We start from the raw sequence: 26,453 nt of genomic DNA, 5'->3' as shown, positions 1-26,453 counted from the left end.
GTACGACAGTAGTAGACAATGTTTGTATTTCCGGAAGGAATGTTGGACAGCGAAAATATGAAAAATGCTTTCTTATCTGGCAAGATATTCGAGGCGTTCGTGGAATTTACTATATGAAGTTGTAACAGGTGCCGATTACACGTGAAAATTACTAGACATTCAACATTGCTTGGGTAGAGTTTTTCTTTGGATTTTTCTTAGTTTGTGAGAAATGGCTGAAAGTGGCAACTTCAACCGGAGACGGAAGGAAGTGTTAACGGCGTTATACCGGCAGGATGGTGATGACCTTCTGGGGAGGGACAAATACAAGGCGGCCCTGCAACTGTATAACATGGTTTGTGTTTATAGTGAATGTTATGTAGGCAATACTACAATATGTATACTATATATTACAAATCTACTTTATCCGTGTGTTTTGTGATTCTCTCCCTGTTAAAGAACCTTACGTCAGGGGAAGCTTAACGAGACAGCACTGTAACCTGAATTTAAATCAAACTGTCACAATACTATCTAATACAAATCTCTTCTACTATAAACACTAACCTGTATTATACCAAGACGCACATATTTGTTTGTTCAGAAGTGTGCTTTAGCGGATGAACGCAAATCGTGCTCCTAATAAGTAAATGTACCATGCTTCATATCGGTCAGTTTTCATTTCTATTTTAATGTCGACTCAACATTTCTATTGTTTTGTAACTGGTAGGTGATACGATAATGTAAAGCACTGAATATAATTCCGGGTCAAATCCGTTTTTTACATTCCTCACCAGGCTTTCTATCATTTATTTAAATCATTGTAAAATGGACGCATTTTATCATATAACCCTAATATCACTTGGACATGACACGACTTTCCAGCCCATGGTTTATAGAAATGTACGCTATAATATATGTTTATGGACCGTTGATTGGGAACTCGTGCCCAAGTCCCTGTGGTGAATATAACTTCTTGTAAGGTAAAAACGATTTGTCCCATTTTGTAATATTATAATCAAGAGTTCGTTAGATATGTACCTGTAAGGTTATAGGATCACATTTCATCAATAACCAATTTAAACAGTCACCTTCCGATTTGATAAGTGAGCTGTTTATCAAAGACATGTCGTCGTAAAAATGGTTTAGTTCGAGTTTGTTTCGGAACATCTCGGTGTGCGGATAGTCGACATCCGGTTCATTTTTGGGTGACTGGCCCTGGTCGTGTCTGGATGTCTTGGTGTATGAGTGACTGGCTGATCGTGTTTGGATGTCTTGGTGTGTGAGTGGCTGGCTGGTCGTGTTTGGATGTCTTGGTGTGTGAGTGGCTGGCTGGTCGTGTTTGGATGTCTTGGTGTGTGAGTGACTGGCTGGTCGTGTTTGGATGTCTTGGTGTATGAGTGACTGGCTGGTCGTGTTTGGATGTCTTGGTGTATGAGTGACTGGCTCCTGGTCGTGTTTGGATGTCTTGGTGTATGAGTGACTGGCTGGTCGTGTTTGGATGTCTTGGTGTGTGAGTGACTGGCTGGTCGTGTTAGGATGTATTAGTGTATGAGTGACTGGCTCCTGGTCGTGTTTAGATGTCTTGGTGTATGAGTGACTGGCTGGTCGTGTTTGGATGTCTTGGTGTATAAGTGACTGGCTGGTCGTGTTTGGATGTATTGGTGTATGAGTGACTGGCTCCTGGTCGTGTTTGGATGTCTTGGTGTATGTCTTGGTGTATGAGTGACTGGCTCCTGGTCGTGTTTGGATGTCTTGGTGTATGAGTGACTGGCTGGTCGTGTTTGGATGTCTTGGTGTATGAGTGACTGGCTCCTGGTCGTGTTTGGATGTCTTGGTGTATGAGTGACTGGCTGGTCGTGTTTGGATGTCTTGGTGTATGAGTGACTGGCTCCTGGTCGTGTTTGGATGTCTTGGTGTATGAGTGACTGGCTGGCTCCTGGTGTATTTGGATGTCTTGGTGTATGAGTGACTGGCTCCTGGTCGTGTTTGGATGTCTTGGTGTATGAGTGACTGGCTCCTGGTCGTGTTTGGATGTCTTGGTGTATGAGTGACTGGCTCCTGGTCGTGTTTGGATGTCTTGGTGTATGAGTGACTGGCTGGTCGTGTATGGATGTCTTGGTGTATGAGTGACTGGCTCCTGGTCGTGTTTGGATGTCTTGGTGTATGAGTGACTGGCTCCTGGTCGTGTTTGGATGTCTTGGTGTATGAGTGACTGGCTCCTGGTCGTGTTTGGATGTCTTGGTGTATGAGTGACTGGCTGGTCGTGTTTGGATGTCTTGGTGTATGAGTGACTGGCTCCTGGTCGTGTTTGGATGTCTTGATGTTGGAATTATTTACTTCCGGTTTATTTGTTTAGATTCGATGAATTAATGATACTCTTACGGTTTATGTTTGAACGTCCTAGTGTGAGAAGGATCAACTTCCGGTTTACGTTTGGATTCGTCTTACTAGGGGATTTCTGAGTAGTGAATGGATGATCGACATTTGGTGTGTTTGGGGAGTCTTGGTATGATGGTTGACTTAAGATTACATTATGATGACTTTGTGTCGGGATGTCTGAGTTTATTTAGGTAAGGATCATAGATATTTGGGAAACCTTTTTAAAATCATGTTTAAGACGTACGAGAAAAAGTAATAAGATTAAAATACAGACGTTGTACACACAGGAATAAAAACACTTTTCCTAGTTGGTATTCATATGTGTGTTCACATGTGAACTTAGAGTTCGTTTAAAGCTTGTACTTGTGTATAAGTGACAAGAAAAAGAAGCCATTTAATTTAAATCCCAAATAGCGATTTCATTACTGCAAAAGATGAGGTAAACGATTAAAATTTAGTATCAACGTATGCTATTAACAGACCCCTAATATCAAACATTAAAATGTAAAATTTTTCTCAAGGAAATAACGTGATAATTCATGCGTTTCTGCGTTTTTGTTTTTCTGTCGAAAATATACGAATTTTCCACAAAGTGCTTTATATGGTCCTATGTTTGGAATCACGGGGATTTTTTTTTTTTATAAATGTACCGAGGCAAAATGCCAAAACCCTATGTTAATACACACAATATCAAATAAATATGTACAGAATTTCATACTTTGTTGTGCAAGTTGTAGATAAAAAAGTCTTAGTTAAATCCGAATTCATGGCGATAGAGGGAACATTAAGCACACTTGTATTCCACCGGACTTCGTATTTGTAAACTTTGTGAAACCTTTATATTACCTGTACAAACAGGTCTATATCAATGAAGTTTGATACAGGTGTGTTGTATACCTATACAGGTATATACACCTGTACGTCACACCTTTTGTATATCAATTTGTCAAACTGTGTACATTATATACGTCTCAGTTCAATTTAATTAATGTATCAACACAGTGGCATTTATGGTGGATAGCATGTGTCAAAAGATTTCTTACTATACCTACCTACATACAGCAGTGTATGATGTGTGCTTCTCTCTGAAGTAAATCTGTAAGTGAAATGAGGGGTACTGTTTAATCAATTCAAGGCGCCGGTTTTCGTCACTATCAGGTATGTAAATATTATAAAAAAAAGTGGGTTTTTTCATATTTTTCAATGTTCTATGTATAATTTAAATATCGGATATTACAGAGAGAGCTGATGGGATCACAGTGTAGGGTAATGATACTGTGGTTGGTGGTACACTGATATGGATGATATGAACTGTTTAGAGGGGATGTATAGGGTTCAGTTTGTATGAGGCGCGATGATGGAATGGCGAGAGTAGTTGATAGTGGTAACTGAGTGTTTGAATATGAGGAATGATGGTGGGATGTTGGGAATTTGGTGTCGGAACGGAGTTTTGAGATATCAATAACGTTTTGGGATGTTGAAACGTTTTTGCGATGTCAGAACGCTTTGGGGTGTCTGAATGTTGTAAGGGTGTCGGAACGTTTTGGGGGTGTCGGAACGTTTTGGAATGTCGGAACGGTCAAGGATGTCGGAACGTTTTGGGATGTCGGGATGCTGTAAGGGTGTCGAAACGTTTTGGAATGTCGGAACGGTCAAGGATGTCGGAACGTTTTGGAATGTCGGAACGGTCAAGGATGTCGGAAGGTTTTGGATGTCGATAACGTTCTAGGGTGTCGGAACGTTTTTAGGGTGTCGGAACGTTTTGGATGTAGGTAACGTTTTGGGATGTCGGAACGTTTTGGATGTAGGTAACGCTTTGTGATGTCGGAACGTTTTGGATGTAGGTAACGTTTTGGGATGTCGGAACGTTTTGGATGTAGGTAACGTTTTGGGATGTCGGAACGTTTTGGATGTAGGTAACGCTTTGTGATGTCGGAACGTTTTGGATGTAGGTAACGTTTTGGGAAGTCGGAACGTTTTGGATGTAGGTAACGCTTTGGGATGTCGGAACGTTTTGGATGTAGGTAACGTTTTAGGATGTCGGAACGTTTTGGATGTAGGTAACGCTTTGGGATGTCGGAACGTTTTGGATGTAGGTAACGCTTTGGGATGTCGGAACGTTTTGGATGTAGGTAACGCTTTGGGATGTCGGAACGTTTTGGATGTAGGTAACGCTTTGGGATGTCGGAACGTTCTTGGATATTGGTAACGTTTTGGGATGTCGGAACGTTTTGGATGTTGGTAACGTTTTGGGAAGCTAGAATGTTATTAATTAACAGGCGTGTAAGATGACGTTAGAATAGCGGGAAATAAGAAATTGAAGTGGAAGGTGACTAGAAATATAATTGTCTGGGGAGCGAAATAGGAAATATAAGTGGATGTGAAATTAAGACAGTCAGGAATAAACTCCCGACGATTCCACTAACAGAGATACCTGGGTAGATGTTAGGAATGTATCACAGTGATAGCGATAAGTACATATTGATTAATAAAAGCCCGCATAAACAAACAGCATTACGGAAACCTTCATCTATATTACTTTGTCCACTTTCTCTAGGTACATTTTGAAAAGGTCATATCTAACGATAAACTATACCTTTTTCAACAAAATTTGATCTAGAAAGTCATTTCGAACAGCTACAGGAGAAATGATTTTGTACACTTAATTTTGACATTCATAAGCAGTACTTTCATTGAAACAGAAGATATTATAGGGAGAGGAAGACATTTAGTGACGTTAATTAGGAAGCGGTGATCTAGCACGTGCTGTCAAACAGTTCATCATGTACTCACTACCCGTGATCTTTTTATACAATATATATAGTATATAAAATAGATGGATGGATCCTTATGGATTACAAAACATAAATACCGTCTTCTACATTACAATGTTCATGTTTAACTAAGTAACATCATAAAAAGGAAAAGAAAAAAATCATTTCCCTTTCGTAAATGAGAATAATAATAATAATAATAATAATAATAATGATAATAACAATAATAATAATGATAATAAAGCCATGTTAACGATCGCTTAAGAATAAGTAGAATAAGTGTAACACAAGGTGTACATGATACTGTAAAAAACACATAAAACATGTTCTGTCTTCTATCGGGACAGGAGCTAGAAATCCAGACGATAAGCCAAGCACGAACAGATAATTTTTATATAATACCGAAAATAACTCAATTCTGGTGTAGGCTTAGCCTCAAAGCATAAACGGCATGATACTTCCTGTCAAATTGATTTTAAATCAAGTCGCTGTTGAAATTTATAAATATTTATTAAATACACACTGTATGATATGTTTAAGTATTGAAATAAACGAAACAAAATAAATCCAGTTATTTAGTATTTTCGTTTTAGATCTAAAGCGTACAATGCCGTGAGAATATTCCCACTTGGGGATTCGATTTGGTGTGGGATTTTATCAGACAAAGAGTTTTTATGAGTTCGTATCTGTAATCTGAACAATTAGATCGAATCTTTGTAAAACATTGTCACGGGTCACATGGCCGACCTTCTCATTGAATCGTGCACACACGTAACACGTAATGTGTACGTACATACTCACAAGTATATTAACACCCATACTATTGAAACACAATAGTTTTTTTTGTGATTACGAGGAAACGAAAAGGGTTCGAAAGTTGAAAAATAAATAAAAATAAATAATGTTATAAAGACATTTCAAGAAATATTTTGATTATAAACAGATAAGTAATCAGATGATAACCCGAATTTGTTTGTCTCGTGGATGCTGAAATAAATAAATAAATAAAATAAATAAATAAATAAATAAATAAAGAAAGAAAGAAAGAAAGAAAGAAAATGCAAGACTACACAAATGATTGAATATTCCCTCCGTCCCATTTCTTTCTATGGATTCCATACTGCATCAAACACGCTGGAAAGTGAGGTTTACATAGGTCGAGTTGTACAATTATAAAGCGATGAGGGGGAAGATGTAGAATTCTAATTATGAATATAAACATCTATTGACATTATCAAAATGGGAGTGGAGGACTCGGATCGTATGAACGTTCAGAAATATTGTAAAAGTAGTCGACTTTCAACATACTCGTACACGTGATGTTCGTACAATGGCTACTACATACTTACAGGTATATATCTGTACTTAATGATTTCACTACAACGGTTTATCACTGTGTATTAACATTACAATACTAAGCGTCACTGTAATTATGGAGGTAGATTGTGCTCCAGTAAATTAAAATGGTGACGTCATAGTTGTAGTACGTCATAGAAATAGTTAGGATGAATCACATTTAGTTTAAGACGGTGTGGGTGGGTAGTATCGCTTGTTTACAGATACTAACTGTTGTGATGTTCTGAATGTATTCGTTAAACTGTATTTAACACCATTTATTCCTCCTATTTATAAAATTGACTTTAAAACCTTCGAGTATTGAATGACAGGGGTTATAATCTGTCGTATATGTAGATTCTTTGTATTAAGGGATTAAGTGATTTTGTTAACTAGCCTTGATCCACCAACCTGACAGATATTTTAAACAGGTGGATTAACCTAATCCGTAATATCATTACAATCTCCAACACGAAAGAGCCCCGCTAACCTGCGAACGATTGTAAGAATATGTCAATTGTGTCTCGAAATGCATGTACTTAAATATGCCGATAGGAAACATTCAAAACTAGTGAAAAAAAATTGCCAAACGACCTTTATCGTCACAAGGATTACTTAAGCTGTTGGCTTTTGGTACATTTTTGAATAATAATGATAACAAACAAAAATTATATAGATTAAAGAAGGACAACTCCTTCAAACTTCCTCAATATGTAATTTGTTTTATCGTCTGCTTACTAGTGAAGCTTGTTCTAATTGACAAGTCAACGGTCGGATGTTCCGTTCCGGAATACCAGTGTTTGACAACACAAACTATATAGATCAGGTTACTAGATTAAAAAAAAATAAAAAATAATGATATCCACACCTGATTTGTGTTTATCTCTTTGTAAACACATAAGGTAACTGTCATAAAATAAAATAAAAATAAATAAAATTAAGTTTCCGCAAAAAATAAAAACAAAACAAAAACAAAACAAAAAAAAAAAAAAAACGAAATGACAACTGTTGACTATAACGGGTAGCCACTCTGTTCATAACATTAATGTTGTATCGGTTGTGTATTTACAAAGGTTCTATTCTGGTTGTAGGCGTTACGCTGTGACCCAGCTGACGTGAAATCACTCATCAACAGATCAAAGTGTCACTTGAAGCTGAACCAGATCAGAAAGGCGACAGACGATATTGATACGGCCCTTCACCTCGACAACTTGGACAAAGAGGTAAGATGTCTCGTGAGTTCACTCTCTCCTCATCCCCATGGCACTCCGTTTGTTCTCAGAACACACAGGATACTCCATTATTTGAAATTTAAAACGGCCAAAATTGGATAAATTTACAATCAAGTGCTTATTTTATGTTACACTATGAATTATATATATATTTGCCTTCCTTATGCCCATGTCTTCACCAAGACAAAATCCGTGACCATCTTTTAAGCCAGTCTTGCTCCTTGTCAGTTATGACGGAGGGGAGGTAAGTCAAGTTGTTTGTTATGGATTCGCCTCCCCGAGGGATGATACCATTTATCAGTATTTACGGAATCACATACAGAATAATCGACAACTCGAAATCCAAAATTCCAGGCCACAAGTTCTCCAATCCAGGGAGTCTCCTCGAAATATGAAAATGATCGTGACATATTTCCAGACTGGAATCCATTCAAACACATGGATAATACATCCGCATCATAGATTAGCATTTTATCTGTTTTTTCAAAATCATTTACTGTAAATAATTCATACCTAGATGCAGATCGATTGGATGTCATAATATAGCAGCAGCAAACATCTAAAATAAATAAATATATAAAGCAAAAATATTGATGGTGTATGTCAGACGAACTATGTCAGTTCGGAGGACATAACCGCTGTGCCGTTTGGAAAAGAGAATATGCTTAAACGTTTACTGGGGAACAGTTTTGTTTATACATGTATGTACATTAGACTCGAAGTCTGATCTCTCATAGTCATCAACCATTGGAAGTCTAACCTCTTATAGCCATCAACCATTGGAAGTCTAATCTCTTATAGTCAACAACCATTGGAAGTCTAATCTCTTATAGTCACCAACCATTGGAAGTCTAATCTCTTATAGTCACCAACCATTGGACGTCTAATCTCTTATAGTCACCAACCATTGGACGTCTAATCTCTTATAGTCATCAACCATTGGACGTCTAATCTCTTATAGTCATCAACCATTGGACGTCTAATCTCTTATAGTTATCAACCATTGGACGTCTAATCTCTTATAGTCACCAACCATTGGACGTCTAATCTCTTATAGTCATCAACCATTGGAAGTTAAATATCTTATAGTCATCAACCATTGGACGTCTAATCTCTTATAGTCATCAACCATTGGAAGTCTAATCTCTTATAGTCATCAACCATTGGACGTCTAATCTCTTATAGTCACCAACCATTGGAAGTCTAATCTCTTATAGTCACCAACCATTGGAAGTCTAATCTCTTATAGTCACCAACCATTGGAAGTCTAATCTCTTATAGTCATCAACCATTGGACGTCTAATCTCTTATAGTCATCAACCATTGGAAGTCTAATCTCTTATAGTCATCAACCATTGAAAGTCTAATCTCTTATAGCCATCAACCATTGAAAGTCTAATCTCTTATAGCCATCGACCATTGGAAGTCTAATCTCTTATAGTCATCAACCATTGGACGTCTAATCTCTTATAGTCATCAACCATTGGAAGTCTCAAACACATGGTGCCACCCTCCTTATGAATTATGATCATATATACTGGTAATGATGGTGAAGAGAAATCTCCACCAGACATATGTTTACGAATGGAACACATTATTAAAAAATCGTCAAAGACACGCCAGAACATCACAGTAGAAGATTATGAAAACCCGTTTACCCCGGATATCGCCTGTTAAGTTAAACTTAGACAAAGAATCACACCCAGTTATAATATCATACATTAAAGAAAATTGAATGTACATCACCCAGTAATGTCACGAGTATAGGCAAAGCAAACACAACTATTGTGAAGGACCCAGGATTGAAAACGGAACCACTTGGCCATTAAACATGGTGTACATTTAACAGAGGATGGCGATAGGAAAGAGTCGGCGTTATGTCAACTCCGTGACACTCTGACTCAAGCTGAAAACATCACTATCGTGAGACAGAGATTTGGATTTCTGGGCATCAGATAAATAAATTCTTTGATATCCAGCGTTTTACATAAAGGTCATTTAAGGGTAGTGCCCTTCTGCACTGGGTTGCTTACTGTAAAGGTACGCCTTGTGGTGCCATTTACTTGTCATGTCGCAGACACAAAGACTGGTCGGTTAGCGCTTTAATAACGCACTCGCCTTCACCTAGCCGTTCGGAGTTCGATTCCCGGAACGGACATTAAAGGGTAGGGGATCACCTGTCAAATCACATTGATATTCCACCGGCACTCCGGTCTCCTCGCACAGTAAGGCCCCTTGCGCATTTACATCTGGACCAACAATAGTGATTGTCATGAATCGAAATAACTTGTTTCGCAAGTGCTGTAAAACAAAGTTTATATTTTAGATTCGTTTGCAAGACATATCCCCGTGTCCACTGTTCTGATGCAGGAACGGAAGTCATTTTTCCTTGTGCATTCATTTCAGTAATGAGCGCCAGACAGGGCGTAGCATTTATCGTGATAAGAACTATGGTGTGTCAAGGTCTTGTGACATGTAACCCATAACCTTCCATAAAAGGGCTGAGTCTACGTCACGAGAGACATGAGAAATAAGCAAGAATTTGAAAAAAAAAAAAAGGGGGGGGGGGGGGGGGGGGGGGGGGGAGAGTCTATCCCCCTCCTATTATCATGCAATATATGTACCACGTTCAATGCTGCGCGGTAATATGGCGGTACTGATAATGCACAGAATATTACATGCTTTAATTTTTCTTTTACAAAAACTGGCCATAAGCGTTTCGTTAAATTGATTCTATATTTTGATGCTGTATTTTTGGTTTTTAAACTTGCTTGACCTGACGGAGCTAGTATAGACTGTTTCTTAGTAAATTGTAAGGCATTGTTAGTCCAGAATCCTCCGTTACTATTGTCGTTTTGTCGTGCCATGATACCCTATACGTAAGTATCGAAACAAACATTTGCTTTAATATACACATTTTTTAATTAAATCGTGCTTTGATTGATATAATTCATAGTTGTACCTTTTTAGCCTTATCGGAAAGATGACTGTTCTTCCTGACAATAACCCAACATTCGCTATAAAATCAATGTTCGACTTCATTGTGCAAAACAATTTCCAGTATTTTATTATATCGTTTGTGGTAACGCGACAATATACTTCTGGTGTTATCGATTTCCAAATTTTCCAGTCATTCAGTAAATGAACACATACAAATACTACCATTTATAGGTATACAATCTGTGTTATATGTACTTGAATTTAATCTGAAGCTTTCAGCCACACACTTAACAATAATAGGTATTATATTATAGATTGAAATCGAAATGCGTTTCAGGTCAGTATGATCTACCTAGATATTAAAATGTCTTATCACATACAGGTGAAAAGCATTAAAGTGCAAACTCCATGATGTTGTTAACAGGAATAGTAGGGGACTTTAAATATTGAAATCCATTTTTAATGGTGGGCAGGCAACCATGACTAACCCCTGTTAGATATTAAATGATGTATTCAAAGGCTTACACGTCCATCACAGAACATGAGATGATCATTATCCTATTTAATAAGCAGTTATATATATGTATTTGTTTTTATTTCAAAGTTCTATTTTTATAAACTTATGTCTGAAATATTTTTTGATACAATATAATAACATAACCTTATTAAAACCTAAATAACTACAAGGATTTATTTAATATACTTTTTTAAGAAGAAAGAATCTTTTAATGTCTTTGCCATTTTTAAAACATATTAATACATGATAATTTTACCGACCCCAAACAGACTAATTAAGTGTGAATCCCGGGGATAATCACACAGACTGTGTTCTTTATAAGTAAAAGATACACCTCGTTTCAACAAGATTATAGTAACACATTGTATCGTTTTGGACAAAAATAAACCAAACGATTTCATGACTAACATACATGTATGTCTTTGTAAAGGTGTATGCACTGTCCTTCAGACGTCTCCACTAAACTGTAGGTATCGTATGTCAAATTGTTTATTTCATTAATTGATAATTAACCGTAAATCTTCATGGACCTGCTTTTCAAAACTTTCATCAGGTAAGTCATTCAGGAATATAATGCTATGTAATGTGCGGGTGCTTTGTACCGTGAAATGTGGCAAATAAGACCCACATGAACAGCCAAAGAAAACTAATTATCGCTATAAACATAACAAAACATAATAACACTAGAGATTTTGTATACTTCATAAATACTTTTCAACTATTCGTGGAGGAATCCATTCCGATCCGGTTCAGTAGATATCTGCTGCAAGCGTGTGTGTATGACGGGAGTAACAGAACATTCTACACCATTAATGCTACCATTATCACGTCTAGGACTCTCCGTGTGTGTATATGACGGGGAGTTATCACGTCTAGGACTCTCCGTGTGTGTATATGACGGGGAGTTATCACGTCTTGGACTCTCCGGGCGGAATATACTTTAACAATAAACATATACAGCCAGCCCTTTTTATTGGTGAATTTGTATTCGACTGACACGCGGCGGTGAAGTTTGTGTTTTGTATACATCACCTTAAAGCCTAGTGTTTGAGACATTGACAGGCAACGCTGTGACATATATCCCAGTTCCTTTTACTTGTGTAGATAGCTCTAACCGACTGGCCAACAAAAATCTCACAGCCAGAAAACTCGTGTTCGTGCCAGGAATTCAAATCGATTTGCTACCTCGGGCATAACCATTGGAAATTCAACAAACGATTTTGAATGATCTTGGGATAACGAAGGACAAATTGAAAAATGAAAATTGGTGTAAAAGATATATCGAAAATGTATAATTATTTGACAGTAAGTTAGATTACCTGGATGTACTGCAATCGAAGAGAAAGAATGTGATTGAAACCAAGTTGTGGTGGACTGAGGAGGAAATAAGTATTGAAGTGAAAGAATATTGCGGTAATGAAATAAACACCAGACTTGAAATGGGCAAATTGAAATAACAAATACAACACAGACAGACGAATATTTGAAGTGTTTTTACTGACAAGATGTCGGAGTTAACGATAAACTGGGTCCAACGATATAGTGGTTACGATTACGTACTGGACGGATTAAGTGAGGATGATTATACTGACCCGGACGAAGAGGTGAGTTTAACAACAACAACAACAACAACAACAACAACAACAACAACAACAACAACAACAACAACAACAACAACAACAACAACAACAAACGACGACGACGACGATGATGACGACGACGACAACAACAACAGCTGTAACACCACCACAAATAATTTTAGGGGTCACAGATGGCAGCAAATGTTGTTTTGTTTAAATTAATTGTAGTGAGGGCAGAAGTCAAGTTGGTGTCCTCTCAGCCCTCGCACCGTTAGCCCATTGCTGCTCATGACACGACAATGATATTATAGTTTAAATGGTGTTCTGTGATAAGATTGTTAATGTTTATGGTGACATCATATTACCAGATAATTGGATATAAAGACATCTTTAAACGCTTTATAATTGAATTGAATCGCAAGTCATTGTATTGTGGTACTGATTAAACCCTTAATGGGCGTAAAACATAACTTTGATCGCTGCTTTTCTTAACAGAATCACCAGTATATTAAATTCAACTAGTAACGTTTATACCCTTACTTCAAACAACTTGACGAAGTTTGGCGTACTTATAACGTATGCAGTTTGTGACATATAGAGATCAATTCTATTTTGAAATTGTGAACATTGATAAACTACGCATGAGCTAGTTTTCAGTGTTCACCATTGTTGAGCATCTGTAAAAATCCCAACATGTGAACATAACCATAATCTCAAATTCAATAAAACTGAAAAAAAAACATGAAAAAAAGAAGAAAAAGGAGAATAAAAACAGGTGTTTTGAAGAGTACCCTTATTCTGTTTCACCTGCCAGTCATTTCAATTAAGTAAAGTCACGTTCTAAAATGAGAATAAGATATATACAACAGCGATACAAGCATGCATACTAACGAGCACCAAACAACAATAAGAAGCTAAACCAGAACATGCTGAAAAGTCAGAAATTTGATTTATGTCTTATTTTTACGTTGTGCATCAAAGGTTAAATTTCTGATTGAAATTATAAAGTTCCCCGAGGTAGCTTTGCTGGTGTAATAAGTGTAAGGAATATAGCTGGAAATGTTTAGACATTTAGTGGTCACGTGATTCTGTCTAGATTGTCGTGCGATGACTAGGGATAGTTATCCTGACACATTAACCAAACGTCGGTACATTCTATACCAACCTTACCTTTATTTTTATCCGTATCTTATTGATATGTTTTTTCGTGTTAAGTTTTACTATTTGCGTTTGATTTAAGTACTTATACTGTAACAGATATAAATCATAAACATTTTTTACATTTTCTGATGTACTTCTTGTATATATCTGATGGTGAACCTTTCCAAAGGAATTAAGACGCGTTTCCTTCATTCTTTCCGTGTCATCCAATAACAATTGAGCTCGGAGTTAGTGCTAATTCCAGTTTCTCTTTACACTCGATATCACAAGAACATATTTGCATAATTAAAATATATTTGGTTGACACATTGATTGTCTATCGACCTCCCAGTTGTTTGAACCAATGCTTGTGTGTAATCAATGTTGCTACAGACCGAGACAGTTCCGTTACAAACGTTTAACTATTGATCGTGTATAAGACTACTTAATATGCGTCTTACATGAAGGTAGATAATATAGGACATTCCTACACATAACGAGTGTCCTTGTTATCGATTTTAACTCGACACCTTACTTGTCACAAGACCTGTAACAACCATCTTACAGTAACTGACTTCTCGTGAGGTGGATATAGGTTATTAACAAGAGAAATTAAATAAATAAAAACCTGCTAATCATATTGTAAGCCTTTATCTAGGGTGCTTCTATCCATTCCCACTAACTCACAATTGTCCAACACTCTACCATAACATTTCTATGTCTTGTAAAGGATGGCGGAATTCATGCTCATAATGTTTACAAATACCAGACAAACTTTTAGAAATAAATCGTTAGTTTCAAATTCATGGACATTTCATTTAATATTTCATACATAATTAACTTTGAAATGGAAATTGACGTATGAAAATCGTTATCTCAGCATGTTGTGTCTCGGTGACCACAGTCCAGCCATCATTTCAGATTTTTTGCAAGGTCTTACCTGAAGTTTGATATAAAGCTAAGTTTATCAGAAATGTTTGCTGTTGTTTTATGACACGAGCTTTTCATTCGTACTGTGTAATAAATCTGTTCTAATTGTGATCTCAAAAATCAATTATTTTACACCTCTATAGTGAAATTGTATCGGAAAGAACTAATTGTTATGTTACAGTACTGATAATGAGCCAGCGTAATATCGTTTTAACAGAATGGTTATTACATATCATAGATATATATATAAGATGAATTTGTATCACGTTCACATTCCGTGATACCCTGTGTGTGATTTGAGTGACGTGATACCCCGTATGTGATTTGTGTGACGTGATATCCCCGTGTGTGATTTGTGTGACGTGATGTGATACCCCCGTGTGTGATTTGTATGACGTGATACCCCCATGTGTGATTTGTATGACGTGATACCCCTGTGTGTGATTTGTGTGACGTGATACCCCCGTGTGTGATTTGTATGACGTGATACCCCCGTGTGTGATTTGTATGGCGATAGTGTGTGATTTGTGTGACGTGATACCCCGTGTGTGATTTGTGTGACGTGATACCCTGTATGTGATTTGTGTGACGTAATACCCCCGTGTGTGATTTGTATGACGTGATACCCCCGTGTGTGATTTGTATGACGTGATACCCCCGTGTGTGATTTGTATGGCGATAGTGTGTGATTTGTGTGACGTGATACCCCCGTGTGTGATTTGTGTGACGTGATACCCCGTGTGTGATTTGTGTGACGTAATACCCCCGTGTGTGATTTGTATGACGTGATACCCCCGTGTGCGATTTGTATGACGTGATACCCCCGTGTGTGATTTGTGTGACGTGATACCCCCGTATGTGATTTGTATGACGTTAACATGCTGTGATACCCCGTGTGTGATTTGTGTGACGTGATACCCCTTGTGTGATTTGTGTGACGTGATACCCCAGTGTGTGATTTGTGTGACGTGATACCCCCGTGTGTGATTTGTGTGACGTGATACCCCCGTGTGTGATTTGTATGCCGTTCACATGCCGTGATACCCCCGGGTGTGATTTGTGTGACGTGATACCCCCGTGTGTGATTTGTATGACGTGATACCCCAATGTGTGATTTGTATGACGTGATACCCCGTGTGTGATTTGTGTGACCGTGATACCCCGTGTGTGATTTGTATGGCGATAGTGTGTGATTTGTATGACGTGATACCCCGTATGTGATTTGTGTGACGTTAACATGCCGTGATACCCCGAGTGTGATCTGAATGACGTGATACCCTCGTGTGTGATTTGTATGACGTTAACATGCTGTGATACCCCGTGTGTGATTTGTGTGACGTGATATCCCGTGTGTGATTTGTATGGCGATAGTATGTGATTTGTATGACGTGATATCCCCATGTGTGATTTGTGTGACGTGATACCCCGTGTAAGATTTATATGTCGTGATACACCCGTGTGTGATTTGTGTGACGTGATACCCCGTGTGTGATTTGTGTGACGTGGTACCCTCGTGTGTGATTTGTATGACGTGATACCCCCGTGTGTGATTTGTATGACGTGATACCCCCGTGTGTGATTTGTATGACGTTAACATGCTGTGATACCCCGTGTGTGATTTGTGTGACCGTGATACCCCGTGTGTGATTTGTATGGCGATAGTGTGTGATTTGTATGAATACATGTGATTTGTGTGACACATGTGAATGTGATTTGTATGACATTGTGTGATATGTATGCCGTGTGTGTGTGTGATTTGTGTGACGTGATATCCCGTGTGTGATTTGTATGGCGATAGTATGTGATTTGTATGACGTGATACCCCCATGTGTGATTTGTGTGACGTGATACCCCGGCATTTATATGTCGTGATACACCCGTGTGTGATTTGTGTGACGTGATATATGTGATTTGTGTGATGACCATCGTGTGTGATTTGTATGACGTGTGTGATTTGTATGACAATGTGTGACATGATACCCCCGTGTGTGATTTGTATAAAATGTTGTGTGATTTGTGTGACATGATACCCCGTGTGTGATATGGCGATGTGTGTGATTTGTATGACGTGATACCCCGTATGTGATTTGTGTGACGTTAACATGCCGTGATACCCCGAGTGTGATTTGTATGACGTGATACCCCCGTGTGTGATTTGTGTGACGTGATACCCCGTGTGTGATTTGTATGACGTGATACCCCGTATGTGATTTGTGTGACGTTAACATGACGTGATACCCCCATGTGTGATTTGTTTGACGTGATACCCCGTGTAAGATTTATATGTCGTGATACACCCGTGTGTGATTTGTGTGACGTGATACCCCGTGTGTGATTTGTGTGACGTGGTACCCTCGTGTGTGATTTGTATGACGTGATACCCCCAGGTGTGATTTGTGTAACGTGATACCCCGTGTAAGATTTAAATGTCGGGATACACCGGTGTGTGATTTTTGTGACGTGATACCCCGTGTGTGATTTGTGTGACATGGTACCCCCGTGTGTGATTTGTATGTCGTAATACCCCCGTGTGTGATTTGTGTGAAATGATACCCCGTGTGTGATTTGTGGAACGTGATACCCCGTGTGTGAGTTGTGTGACGTGATAGCCCCGTGTGTGATTTGTGTGATGCGTTCTCCTTACTGATAGAATGCTGTAATTTTAAAATCGATCATGTGTACATAGAACATGTTCTACATTGTTACCTTGGCGAGTTCCCTGATCTTTCATATTGTAGGAAATGACTTTACAATTCTTTATTAAGCCTTGACAGAAGAAAAACCAGGAGTTGGCCGCCGAAATTGATTTTGTATTACGAATACATAGTAAACACATGTAATTAGATGACATTGATATGAAGTGTGTTAAAACAGAACGTTATGCAATCGATAATAACATTGGTGTAGACATTGGCAGTTTTGTCACACATTGTCCAGCACATATATCAATGACACCGACAATTTTCTGACGAGATATACAATGTAGTTACATACAGATAAAATGTTGTTTATACATGTATGTATATCATGTTATGTCTAAAAACGTGAACATGTTGTGATTCCATTGAAAAATATAGCAATTCTTGGTACGATATGAAGCTGGACGAGTTTGATACTCGTTAGTTTGCCTGATGGTTCCGTTGTACGATATGAAGCTGGACGTGTTCGATACTCGTTAGTTTGCCTGTTGGTTCCGTTGTACGATATGAAGGTGGACGTGTTTGATGCTCGTTAGTTTGACTGTTGGTTCCGTTGAACGATATGAATGTGGACGTATTTGATGCTCGTTAGTTTGCCTGTTGGTTCCGTTGTACGATATGAAGGTGGACGTGTTTGATGCTCGTTAGTTTGCCTGTTGGTTCCGTTGTACGATATGAAGGTGGACGTGTTTGACACTCGTTAGTTTACATGTTGGTTCCGTTGTACGATATGAAGGTGGGCGTGTTTGATGCTCGTTAGTTTGCCTGTTGGTTCCGTTGTATGATATGAAGGTGGACGTGTTTGATGGTCGTTAGTTTGCCTGTTGGTTCCGTTGTTGTATACCTTGTTTTCATTTAAGAACGTGACATTATTTACTTGAATTGACCAATGTTTACATGGCGGATGTCGTCGATGAAGCAGAAAACGCTTAATCTTCCGGAACACCCGGTCTTATTTCCCTTCTACCTAGTTTTATGGAATTTGAGTATGGATTATGATCATGTTGACAAGTTGGTATCGTCTTGTTTTTTTATTGTTCTTTTTAGACATTGTTACAAAAAGAGCTATTTTTTTTATTATTTCAGGCACTGCTACAGAAAGCGGAAGTGTTATTTAAGACACAGAATTACGAGATGGCACTCGTGTACTATAACAGGGGACTCAAACATTACCCAAAAAGTGCGGCATTCCAGGAGGGCGCAAAGAAGGCTGATCACTTCATTACAAAGGGCAATCGCAAAAAATGTAATCACTGTTTGTGTTCACTGAACATTCTGTGTATAATGTTTACTATGAAGCTTTCATAAAGAACGAATAAATATAACAAATAGGTTACATTTTATGTCTTTCAAGTTAAAATTTCTACGAAATGAACTGATTTTCAGCACAACCGTTCAATTGCACAACAATGTTTTTTTGGCTGGTACTTATATGTGTTGATCAAATATATGTAGGTAACATGTAGGTAACATGTAGGTCAAGTACATGTAGGAGATATGTAAGTCAAGTACATGTAGGTAATATGTAGGTCAAGTACATGTAGGTAATATGTAGTTAAAGTACATGTAGGTAACATGTAGGTCAAGTACATGTAGGTAACATGTAGGTCAAATACATGTAGGTAATGTGTAGGTCAAGTACATGTAGGTAATATGTAGGTGAAGTACATGTAGGTAACATGTTGGTAACATGTAGGGTGAAGTACATGTAGGTAACATGTAGGTAACATGTAGGTGAAGTACATGTAGGTGACATGTAGGGTGAAGTACATGTAGGTAACATGTAGGTGAAGTACATGTAGGGAACATGTAGGTGAAGTACATGTAGGTAACATGTAGGTGAAATACATGTAGGTAATATGTAGGTGAAGTACATGTAGGTAACATGTAGGTGAAGTACATGTAGGTAACATGTAGGTGAAGTACATGTAGGTAACGTGTAGGGTGAAGTACATGTAGGTAACATGTAAGTGAAGTACATGTAGGTAACATGTAGGTAATATGTGGGTGAAGTACATGTAGGTGATATGTAGGTCAAGTACATGTAGGTAATATGTAGGTCAATGTATGTATGTAAATACAAACATGAATTATATTAGATTGAAGGACTTATAACACTTTTCTCTGATTGCAGCTAAAAGAATGAAGCTTACCCAGGCTGGAGATTTGACATACCTTGTCCACAAAGCGGTAGATATAAGAACTGTTCAATCTCAATAATGATATCACATTTCATTTCTTTAGAGGTGGAGAACAAAAGAAAAAAATACTCTCTTTTATCACTCAGGTTCTTCTGAATCAATTGAAAATCTATAATCAAATTGGACGTTCATGTACAGAAAATAACGGAAACACCGGGTGTTTGTAAGAAGTCCTTTCATAGAAGTGGATCATTTGGTACATTTGTAAACAACAATTATAATAATGATATGACGTAGTAGGAAATCGTAGTCTAGTTTCGTTTTAACTGTTTCAGCCGACAAGCAAACCGTTTGTATTTGACAACAAAACAAAAAGTCAAACAAGACATTTGCCAAAGCCAAGCGCATCCTTTCGTGATCGTCCACTCTGCCAGCTAATTAGGATCCATAAAACACCAACGGTCGTCCTTCCACGTGTGACGTCACTTCCAAACCTTTCCCAAACGCCATCTACTTCGGTTGCCACCCTTAATGAAGAAGAAAAGCGACCCGAGAGCAAGATGGTGAAAACGACACTGAAAGAGCTGTATAAGGATAAGAAATATTTGGAAAAACTTTCTAATAATACAGTGTTTCCAGGTATGTATATTTATAAACAGTCCGTGCCCCTTCATCACCGAATATATCAACATCCAAGTATTTCTGCAACACTATCGTCCCGTAATTGTTGTAACATTCACATAATGTCATTCTGTTTCAGGCATGTTTTCTTCAATAGTTATATTACATATATCCGTGTAATTCAGCCCATGTTTATTCTGTTTAAATATTAATGTGAGACAATAGTTAAGATAAACATCAGTTGCAAGCAAGTCTCTTGATCAATACTTAAACATCCTTTTTGTTTCGTCTATCAAGGTCTTGATGATATTGTATTTCATCGTGTTAAGCATGAAGAGGACTTATTATGCAATATTGAATGTTGTCCTTATATCATATAAACAATGGAGGCACAATGTACAATTTTGCCAAGAAAAAATGCATATAGAAAAATAAGGTATTGCTAGATGCAGTTAAGATCTTTTTGTGAAGTACAGAAGTATATCAGAACAAAATATACTCACCCGGGATTGCTAATGTTTAAATTTGTTTCTGATTGGGTAGTTGTAAACTAAAGACATGACAACACAATCTTCTTTAAGGTTTCGTATTCAAATATCTATTTCATAAGAATTCTTACGTTAATAAAGCCACTTGAGTTTGGATTCAGATTCTGTCGGTATATGGGTAATTTCTTTATTGGTTTGTTTAGCCGTAGGAGGTATGGGAAGTCCGATACAGGACAAAGCTGAAGATGCTGTCAACTTCCTGTACGATCGCTACCACTACTGGAATCGACTTGGACCACTTCCGCCTCCCCCTCCTCTTCAGAAATCACGGGCGAGTAGATTTAGTGGCAGTTCATTGTCGGTAGATACACTCGGAACAGCTCGGACAGCTGAGTCGAAAACAACATGGAAATCCGGGGATTCCGGAATGAGCTGGAAAACTAAGACAATTAAGTCCAGATTAGGAATCACAAAGCCCGATAAGGGAACGAAACTTAAGCCAGATCCGACAACACTGGAGTTCAAGTTTGAAACACATAACCCTAGTTTGGATCTAGGTACAAGAAGAATGACGGAAATTGCCGAAGAGAATGAAGATTCGACCGATTCAAAGGAAACTGAGGAGGAGACGAAATCTAAAGGTCAAGCTGTGACGGATTATTTAAAAAGAGAACTGGATATTATTTATACAAGTAAGTATTGACAAAGTGATACAGAGAAGTGTACATGTTTGACTTTACATGTTATCGGAAATTAGCCGTCTATTGGATTATAGTTTTAGGATTTTGATAAAGACGGGTTACCCAATCTAGACGTCCATATCCGTAAATGGAAAATCCGTTTAACAAAACTGTAAAACTGTAAATAGCAGAAAATCTTTTTCCATTGTTTGCGTAGTTTCTTCTAGTACAAGCTGACGGTGACGAAACTGTAGATAAAAAAAAGAAAGAGAAAGAAAAGAAAGAAAGAGAGAAAAAAACGCATTAATTCATTTGTTTGTTTTTTACCGCCAGTGTTTGCACAAAGAAAATTTGCGGAGACCGTCAAAAAGTGTGAGGCCGGGCTTGAACTATTGGCAAAATACTCTGACGCTAATGTTCCAGAAAAGTTTGAAATGACTGGTTTGCTCAACAGTTTCCTTGGTAACGTTGCTGTAAATGCAGCCGATTTCACACGAGCGCTAAAACACCACACTGTTGATCTAAAAATTGGCGAGAAATGGTAATGATCGTTATGGAATTTGTATCTCTTTCATCTCTAGATTACGATTACAAGGGATTTCTGATATATCACACATTTAAGGATCACCAACTATTTCTTATCTGAAATAGAGCAGATATATGCATAGAACTAATAGATTTGCCATTTACATTTCAGAACAAACACAAAAAAACCTGAAAGAAGAGAAAAACAAAACAAACACACCCCCCCCCAAAAAAAAAAAAACTAATAAAAAAATTTCAAAGTGTCATTGTCTCCAGATTAGGTTCAATATGTATTTTTCCAATAGAAAATAATCTCATCACTCATATGTTCTTGTAGAATGTTTACTCTATTTGTGTTATCACGATGTATGTTAGTGTTAACCACATTTTGTGAGTTATTTAAATGACATGGTTCCACTGCAACGAATACATTAACACAGATAGTACTTGATAACTTGTTAGAGGTAATAAACTTATGCCAGAATACTATTAGTCTACATTTAATTCACAAAGTATAGTATTATTGCAAACCACATTTGGTTATACAAGAATTTTATTATTCTACATATAATTAATATAAATGATATTAATCTGATGATAATTTCAAAGAATTCTAATTGTATCATGTATCTTACAATTCATATTGTGTTACAATCGTTGTTTTGAGAACGTCAGCCTTTCACATAATAAAATGTCTTTTGTTCTTCCCAGTGACCTTAAGGTAGCCCGTTATAGGGCGTTGGGAAACCTTGGCCGAACCTATACATTACAGGGGAAATACAACAGGGCGCTAGAGATGTAAGTAAATAATGATACTTATCATGTCTATACAAATCTCAAACGTTTTACAGAAACTATCTACTGTCATTACCGTTTTATATAGGTTACTTAAAGGGACTAGATTATTAGATATTAATTTCATAACTGATAATAACATCACATGATGCATATATCTCTTAAAAGTTGTGCACTTTCTGATATTTATAATATTTTGCATACCTATTTGATTGGAAACGTAAAAAAAACTATAATAATAAAACAGAATAGGAGCGACCCAACACTGATTCACATCATTATCGTTCAGAGAGTGTAAGCAATGTATTTGCGCATGCGCGACGTGTAGGTATTTAGAAATCCTAACACAGCGGCCAGTTAAAACGAGGTTCTGAAAAGTAAAAAGGGGAAAACGCATTTCGTTAAAAAAAATCATGTTATTTAAGGACGTTTTGTATCTGTATTAAGAAAATGAATTACGTATGTTCCCCTGAGTAATTGCAAGTTTAACAAAGTAGATTACATCTATGATACATTCTTCTCTCGGTATAGTCAGGCATGCGCACTGTATTACTAATACTGTATATATATATATTATACATCTATGTAAACCATTTGTAATATCCTGGATGGAAGATACATTTCATCATGCTGTTTACATTGTAGGTATACTATGAAGGCACCACTATGCAAGACGTCTGCGGAATCGTCCGCTTTATTCCATGACATAGGAAACTGCTTCCTCATGCTAAACAACTTCTCCTATGCACGGGACGCTGGCCGGAAGTCACTGGAGACTGGACAGGAAGCAGATGACAAGCGTCTCCAGCTTCAGGCATGCGTGTTGATCGGCCTCTCTGAAGGTGAGTAAGACACTTTCATGAAGTATAGTTGTGTCTGTACCGGCGGACTAGAATTTGTGCTGTACAGTCGTAAGAGCGCCAATTTCCTCAGTATATCTGATTGGTGTACATTTGTAGCTGTAAATGCTATTTTGGGAATATTTGGTGAAAAGGGTTGTTTATTTCATGAAAATTGAAATCTCTATGTTCATCTGAAGAACCACAATCGGTATCTGACTTATGATATCCCTTACTATTCATATCCCTAAATACTAGTTATTGTAACTACTGCAAACACAAACTTCTTGTACAATGTACTATTTCTATAGTTCTATAATTATATATATATATAGTATGAAGAATTTCATAATTACATTCAAATTCAGAATTCTATGTATCAACTGATTAACCAATTCATGCAGATATTGTAAAATAACGGACATTTGAAGTCATGTCGACTTCATGTCTCTGGTCATTGGTATTACATCACAATGAAAGATGTGTGTGTGTGTGACATCATTTGATTACATGAGCTCCGTGAACAATATTGCAACCAGTGAAGACTTTTATGTCAACAAAACTATAACGTTAGCGTAACGTCACCAGTCTTTGAAATAAGTATTTCATTAATTGTTTTGTTTCAGTAAACATGAAAAAATTCCAAGATGCCTACAACTCCTTTGAAGCCGGACTGACACATGCGCAGTCACTGGGTAAGTTTGATTGTACTTTCAATTATTGTGAAACACTAAGTGTGATCTCATAGCAAGTAAATAGCTGTAACTTCGACACGCTTTGGTTTGAATTAAAAGTGGTCATGCACTTTTGTAAGTCGGACAAATATCCTTCGTTTTCTACTTGTAGGTGACAAGCAGGCTGAAGAAGCGATGAACCGTGCTCTCATTGACGTAAACAAGAAACTGGCAAACAAGTCGAGAAAAGGTCAGGCCGAGTCACGTGACATATATCCACCGTCCTCACACGCGTCCGACTCCGCACGATCAGTTATGGTGGAAAGTTGAGATTGTCAAAATCCTAGGAATAAACGGGAAACCCGTTTGCCATCTACGATCACAGTTTAAGTTAGAGGAAAGCGTGACGTCACTAAATTACGTCAATGGATTTAGGTGGCATGCCATTGATATTTTATTGGCATCATGAAATAGTCAAAGCGAGAAAATATTGCTTTGTCGATATAAACATTATGATCAAGAAGGGATTTGAAAATTTTCTTTTCCTCTGTTTGTATTGAAAATATGAAATCAGCATGCTTTCTTCACATTTTCGACGAGTGGTAATGTCTCGGAATTTTCATTTGTTCAATTACATCGTGTTACATTATATTGGTATCCATTTTAACAGGTTGTTGGGTTTTATAAGATCACTCGGCATTATATGCAATCTGTTGATAAGTACTATGTAAGTATTTCTAAGAATTATTTTTGAGAGTTCTGAGGATATTCAAAGCAATGGTTGGAGATGTGCGAATTACGTAGCACTTAACATCTGATGAGGCTACTGGAACATTAGTGTACACAACTAATGACTTTACAATAATAAGTTCATTTAATCCTACGTCGATTTCCATTTTATCCTAAAGGGTATATTGATGTACTAATTCTAGGATTTAGTACAGCTTATCAAGATATAATATTCCATGATTGGTTTTGTTTCTTGTTGAAATATGTGGATGATTTTAGTTTGATGAAATACATCTTAAGATGTGCAGTCGTTTACCTCGATTTGTACAGTCTGATAAACCATGTTGTTTTAAACTTCGATACAGGAATAAACGGCAACGCTCGCGAGACGATGGTTGTGACGTCACGTGAATACTGACATTAGGATAGCTGTGTGGAACCTTGGACTTTGTGTTTTTCCATTTCTCTACACGATTTCCTATCGATATATTTGCCCTGCAAGCAGTTGTTATTTTTCTCCTTTTTGAAGCTTTATTTTCAGAAATAAACATCATAAATGAACTTGTCAATGTTTTATTTAAATACCCAGGGAAAATATCACTCGTATTTCTGTCTGTTGATAACACATCCATCCCATTCATCCGTCAATCCACCAATTTATCTAAAAGACATAGTTTATATGAAAATGAAATGCCACCAAATCATGCGAAATGCCACCAATTTATCTTTCATATAAAATCAAAACGACACTAATATAACATCACGAAATTATATTTTAGATAATGACACCAAGATAATATGATGAAATTGATATTAAAAGAAATGACACCGAGATAATACTATTTAGTTCATATTTAAAACATGACACCATTGTAATATTATAAAGGTAACACCATACCTCTTTGCGTTTGTACGGAAAATCGAGTGCCGTACGTACAGGTGAAAGACGTGCGCGTTACCACTACGCCATCTAACCAACCGCAACGTTACCCTCACCCAGTTTGATCCGTCTTCATATTTATATCACAGTAGAATACAGGAAACAATGATTTGAAATATACATCGTTTAACGTATCATTTATTTCTATTTATTTGTGATGCTGGACACAGACACCACTATAAGTAGTTTGATAGGACAATTGACTAGAATCGATTACTGAAAGTTTTAGTGCTGTATGGTTAACTAAAATATTTGTACGAAGGGAAATAACTCGTGCAGAAACAATTTATTTTACCGACTTCTGTTAACACCGTGTATCATAACGTAATGAGGTCTTTGTGCTAAAAATGCTAGAAATAAGATAAAAGTGAAGTTATCTGTCTTTTATTTCACAGGTATTTCAACATAACGCAGAAACGCGCATCATATAAAATATCTATAAGACAATGCTGTTTACACACCAGTGAACAATAACAACAAAAATACTCCCGAAATGATGTGGAATGTTTTCCTGAA

At 37.3% G+C, this 26,453-nt stretch overlaps 1 protein-coding gene across 1 annotated transcript; it reads left to right on the top strand.

Moving 5' to 3' along the window:
- Positions 1 to 211: 211 nt before the first annotated feature.
- Positions 212 to 24,598, top strand: LOC132554675 (outer dynein arm-docking complex subunit 4-like). Its single transcript, XM_060218986.1, has 11 exons — positions 212 to 334; positions 7,559 to 7,690; positions 18,592 to 18,751; positions 19,640 to 19,695; positions 19,982 to 20,285; positions 20,959 to 21,447; positions 21,769 to 21,976; positions 22,672 to 22,758; positions 23,401 to 23,597; positions 24,221 to 24,289; positions 24,441 to 24,598. The coding sequence occupies exons 1-11, from the start codon at positions 212 to 214 to the stop codon at positions 24,596 to 24,598; spliced, it is 1,983 nt and encodes a 660-aa protein (XP_060074969.1).
- The last annotated feature ends 1,855 nt before the right edge of the window (positions 24,599 to 26,453 follow it).

This window comes from Ylistrum balloti, unplaced genomic scaffold (assembly GCF_031769215.1).
Source record: "Ylistrum balloti isolate Yb309-2 unplaced genomic scaffold, AGI_CSIRO_Ybal_v1 Utg370420, whole genome shotgun sequence".
In the NCBI taxonomy this organism is placed as follows: domain Eukaryota; kingdom Metazoa; phylum Mollusca; class Bivalvia; order Pectinida; family Pectinidae; genus Ylistrum; species Ylistrum balloti.
This window is presented reverse-complemented; position numbering and strand designations above follow the sequence as displayed.

What these genes read in the sequence shown, in the direction of transcription:
- LOC132554675 (XM_060218986.1), top strand. Translation starts at nt 212, where the DNA reads ATGGCTGAAAGTGGCAACTTCAACCGGAGACGGAAGGAAGTGTTAACG. An exon ending in ACTGGATATTATTTATACAA is followed by an intron (nt 21,448 to 21,768) that starts GTAAGTATTGAC and finishes TTTTACCGCCAG; the next exon opens with TGTTTGCACAAAGAAAATTT. An exon ending in TACAACAGGGCGCTAGAGAT is followed by an intron (nt 22,759 to 23,400) that starts GTAAGTAAATAA and finishes TTTACATTGTAG; the next exon opens with GTATACTATGAAGGCACCAC.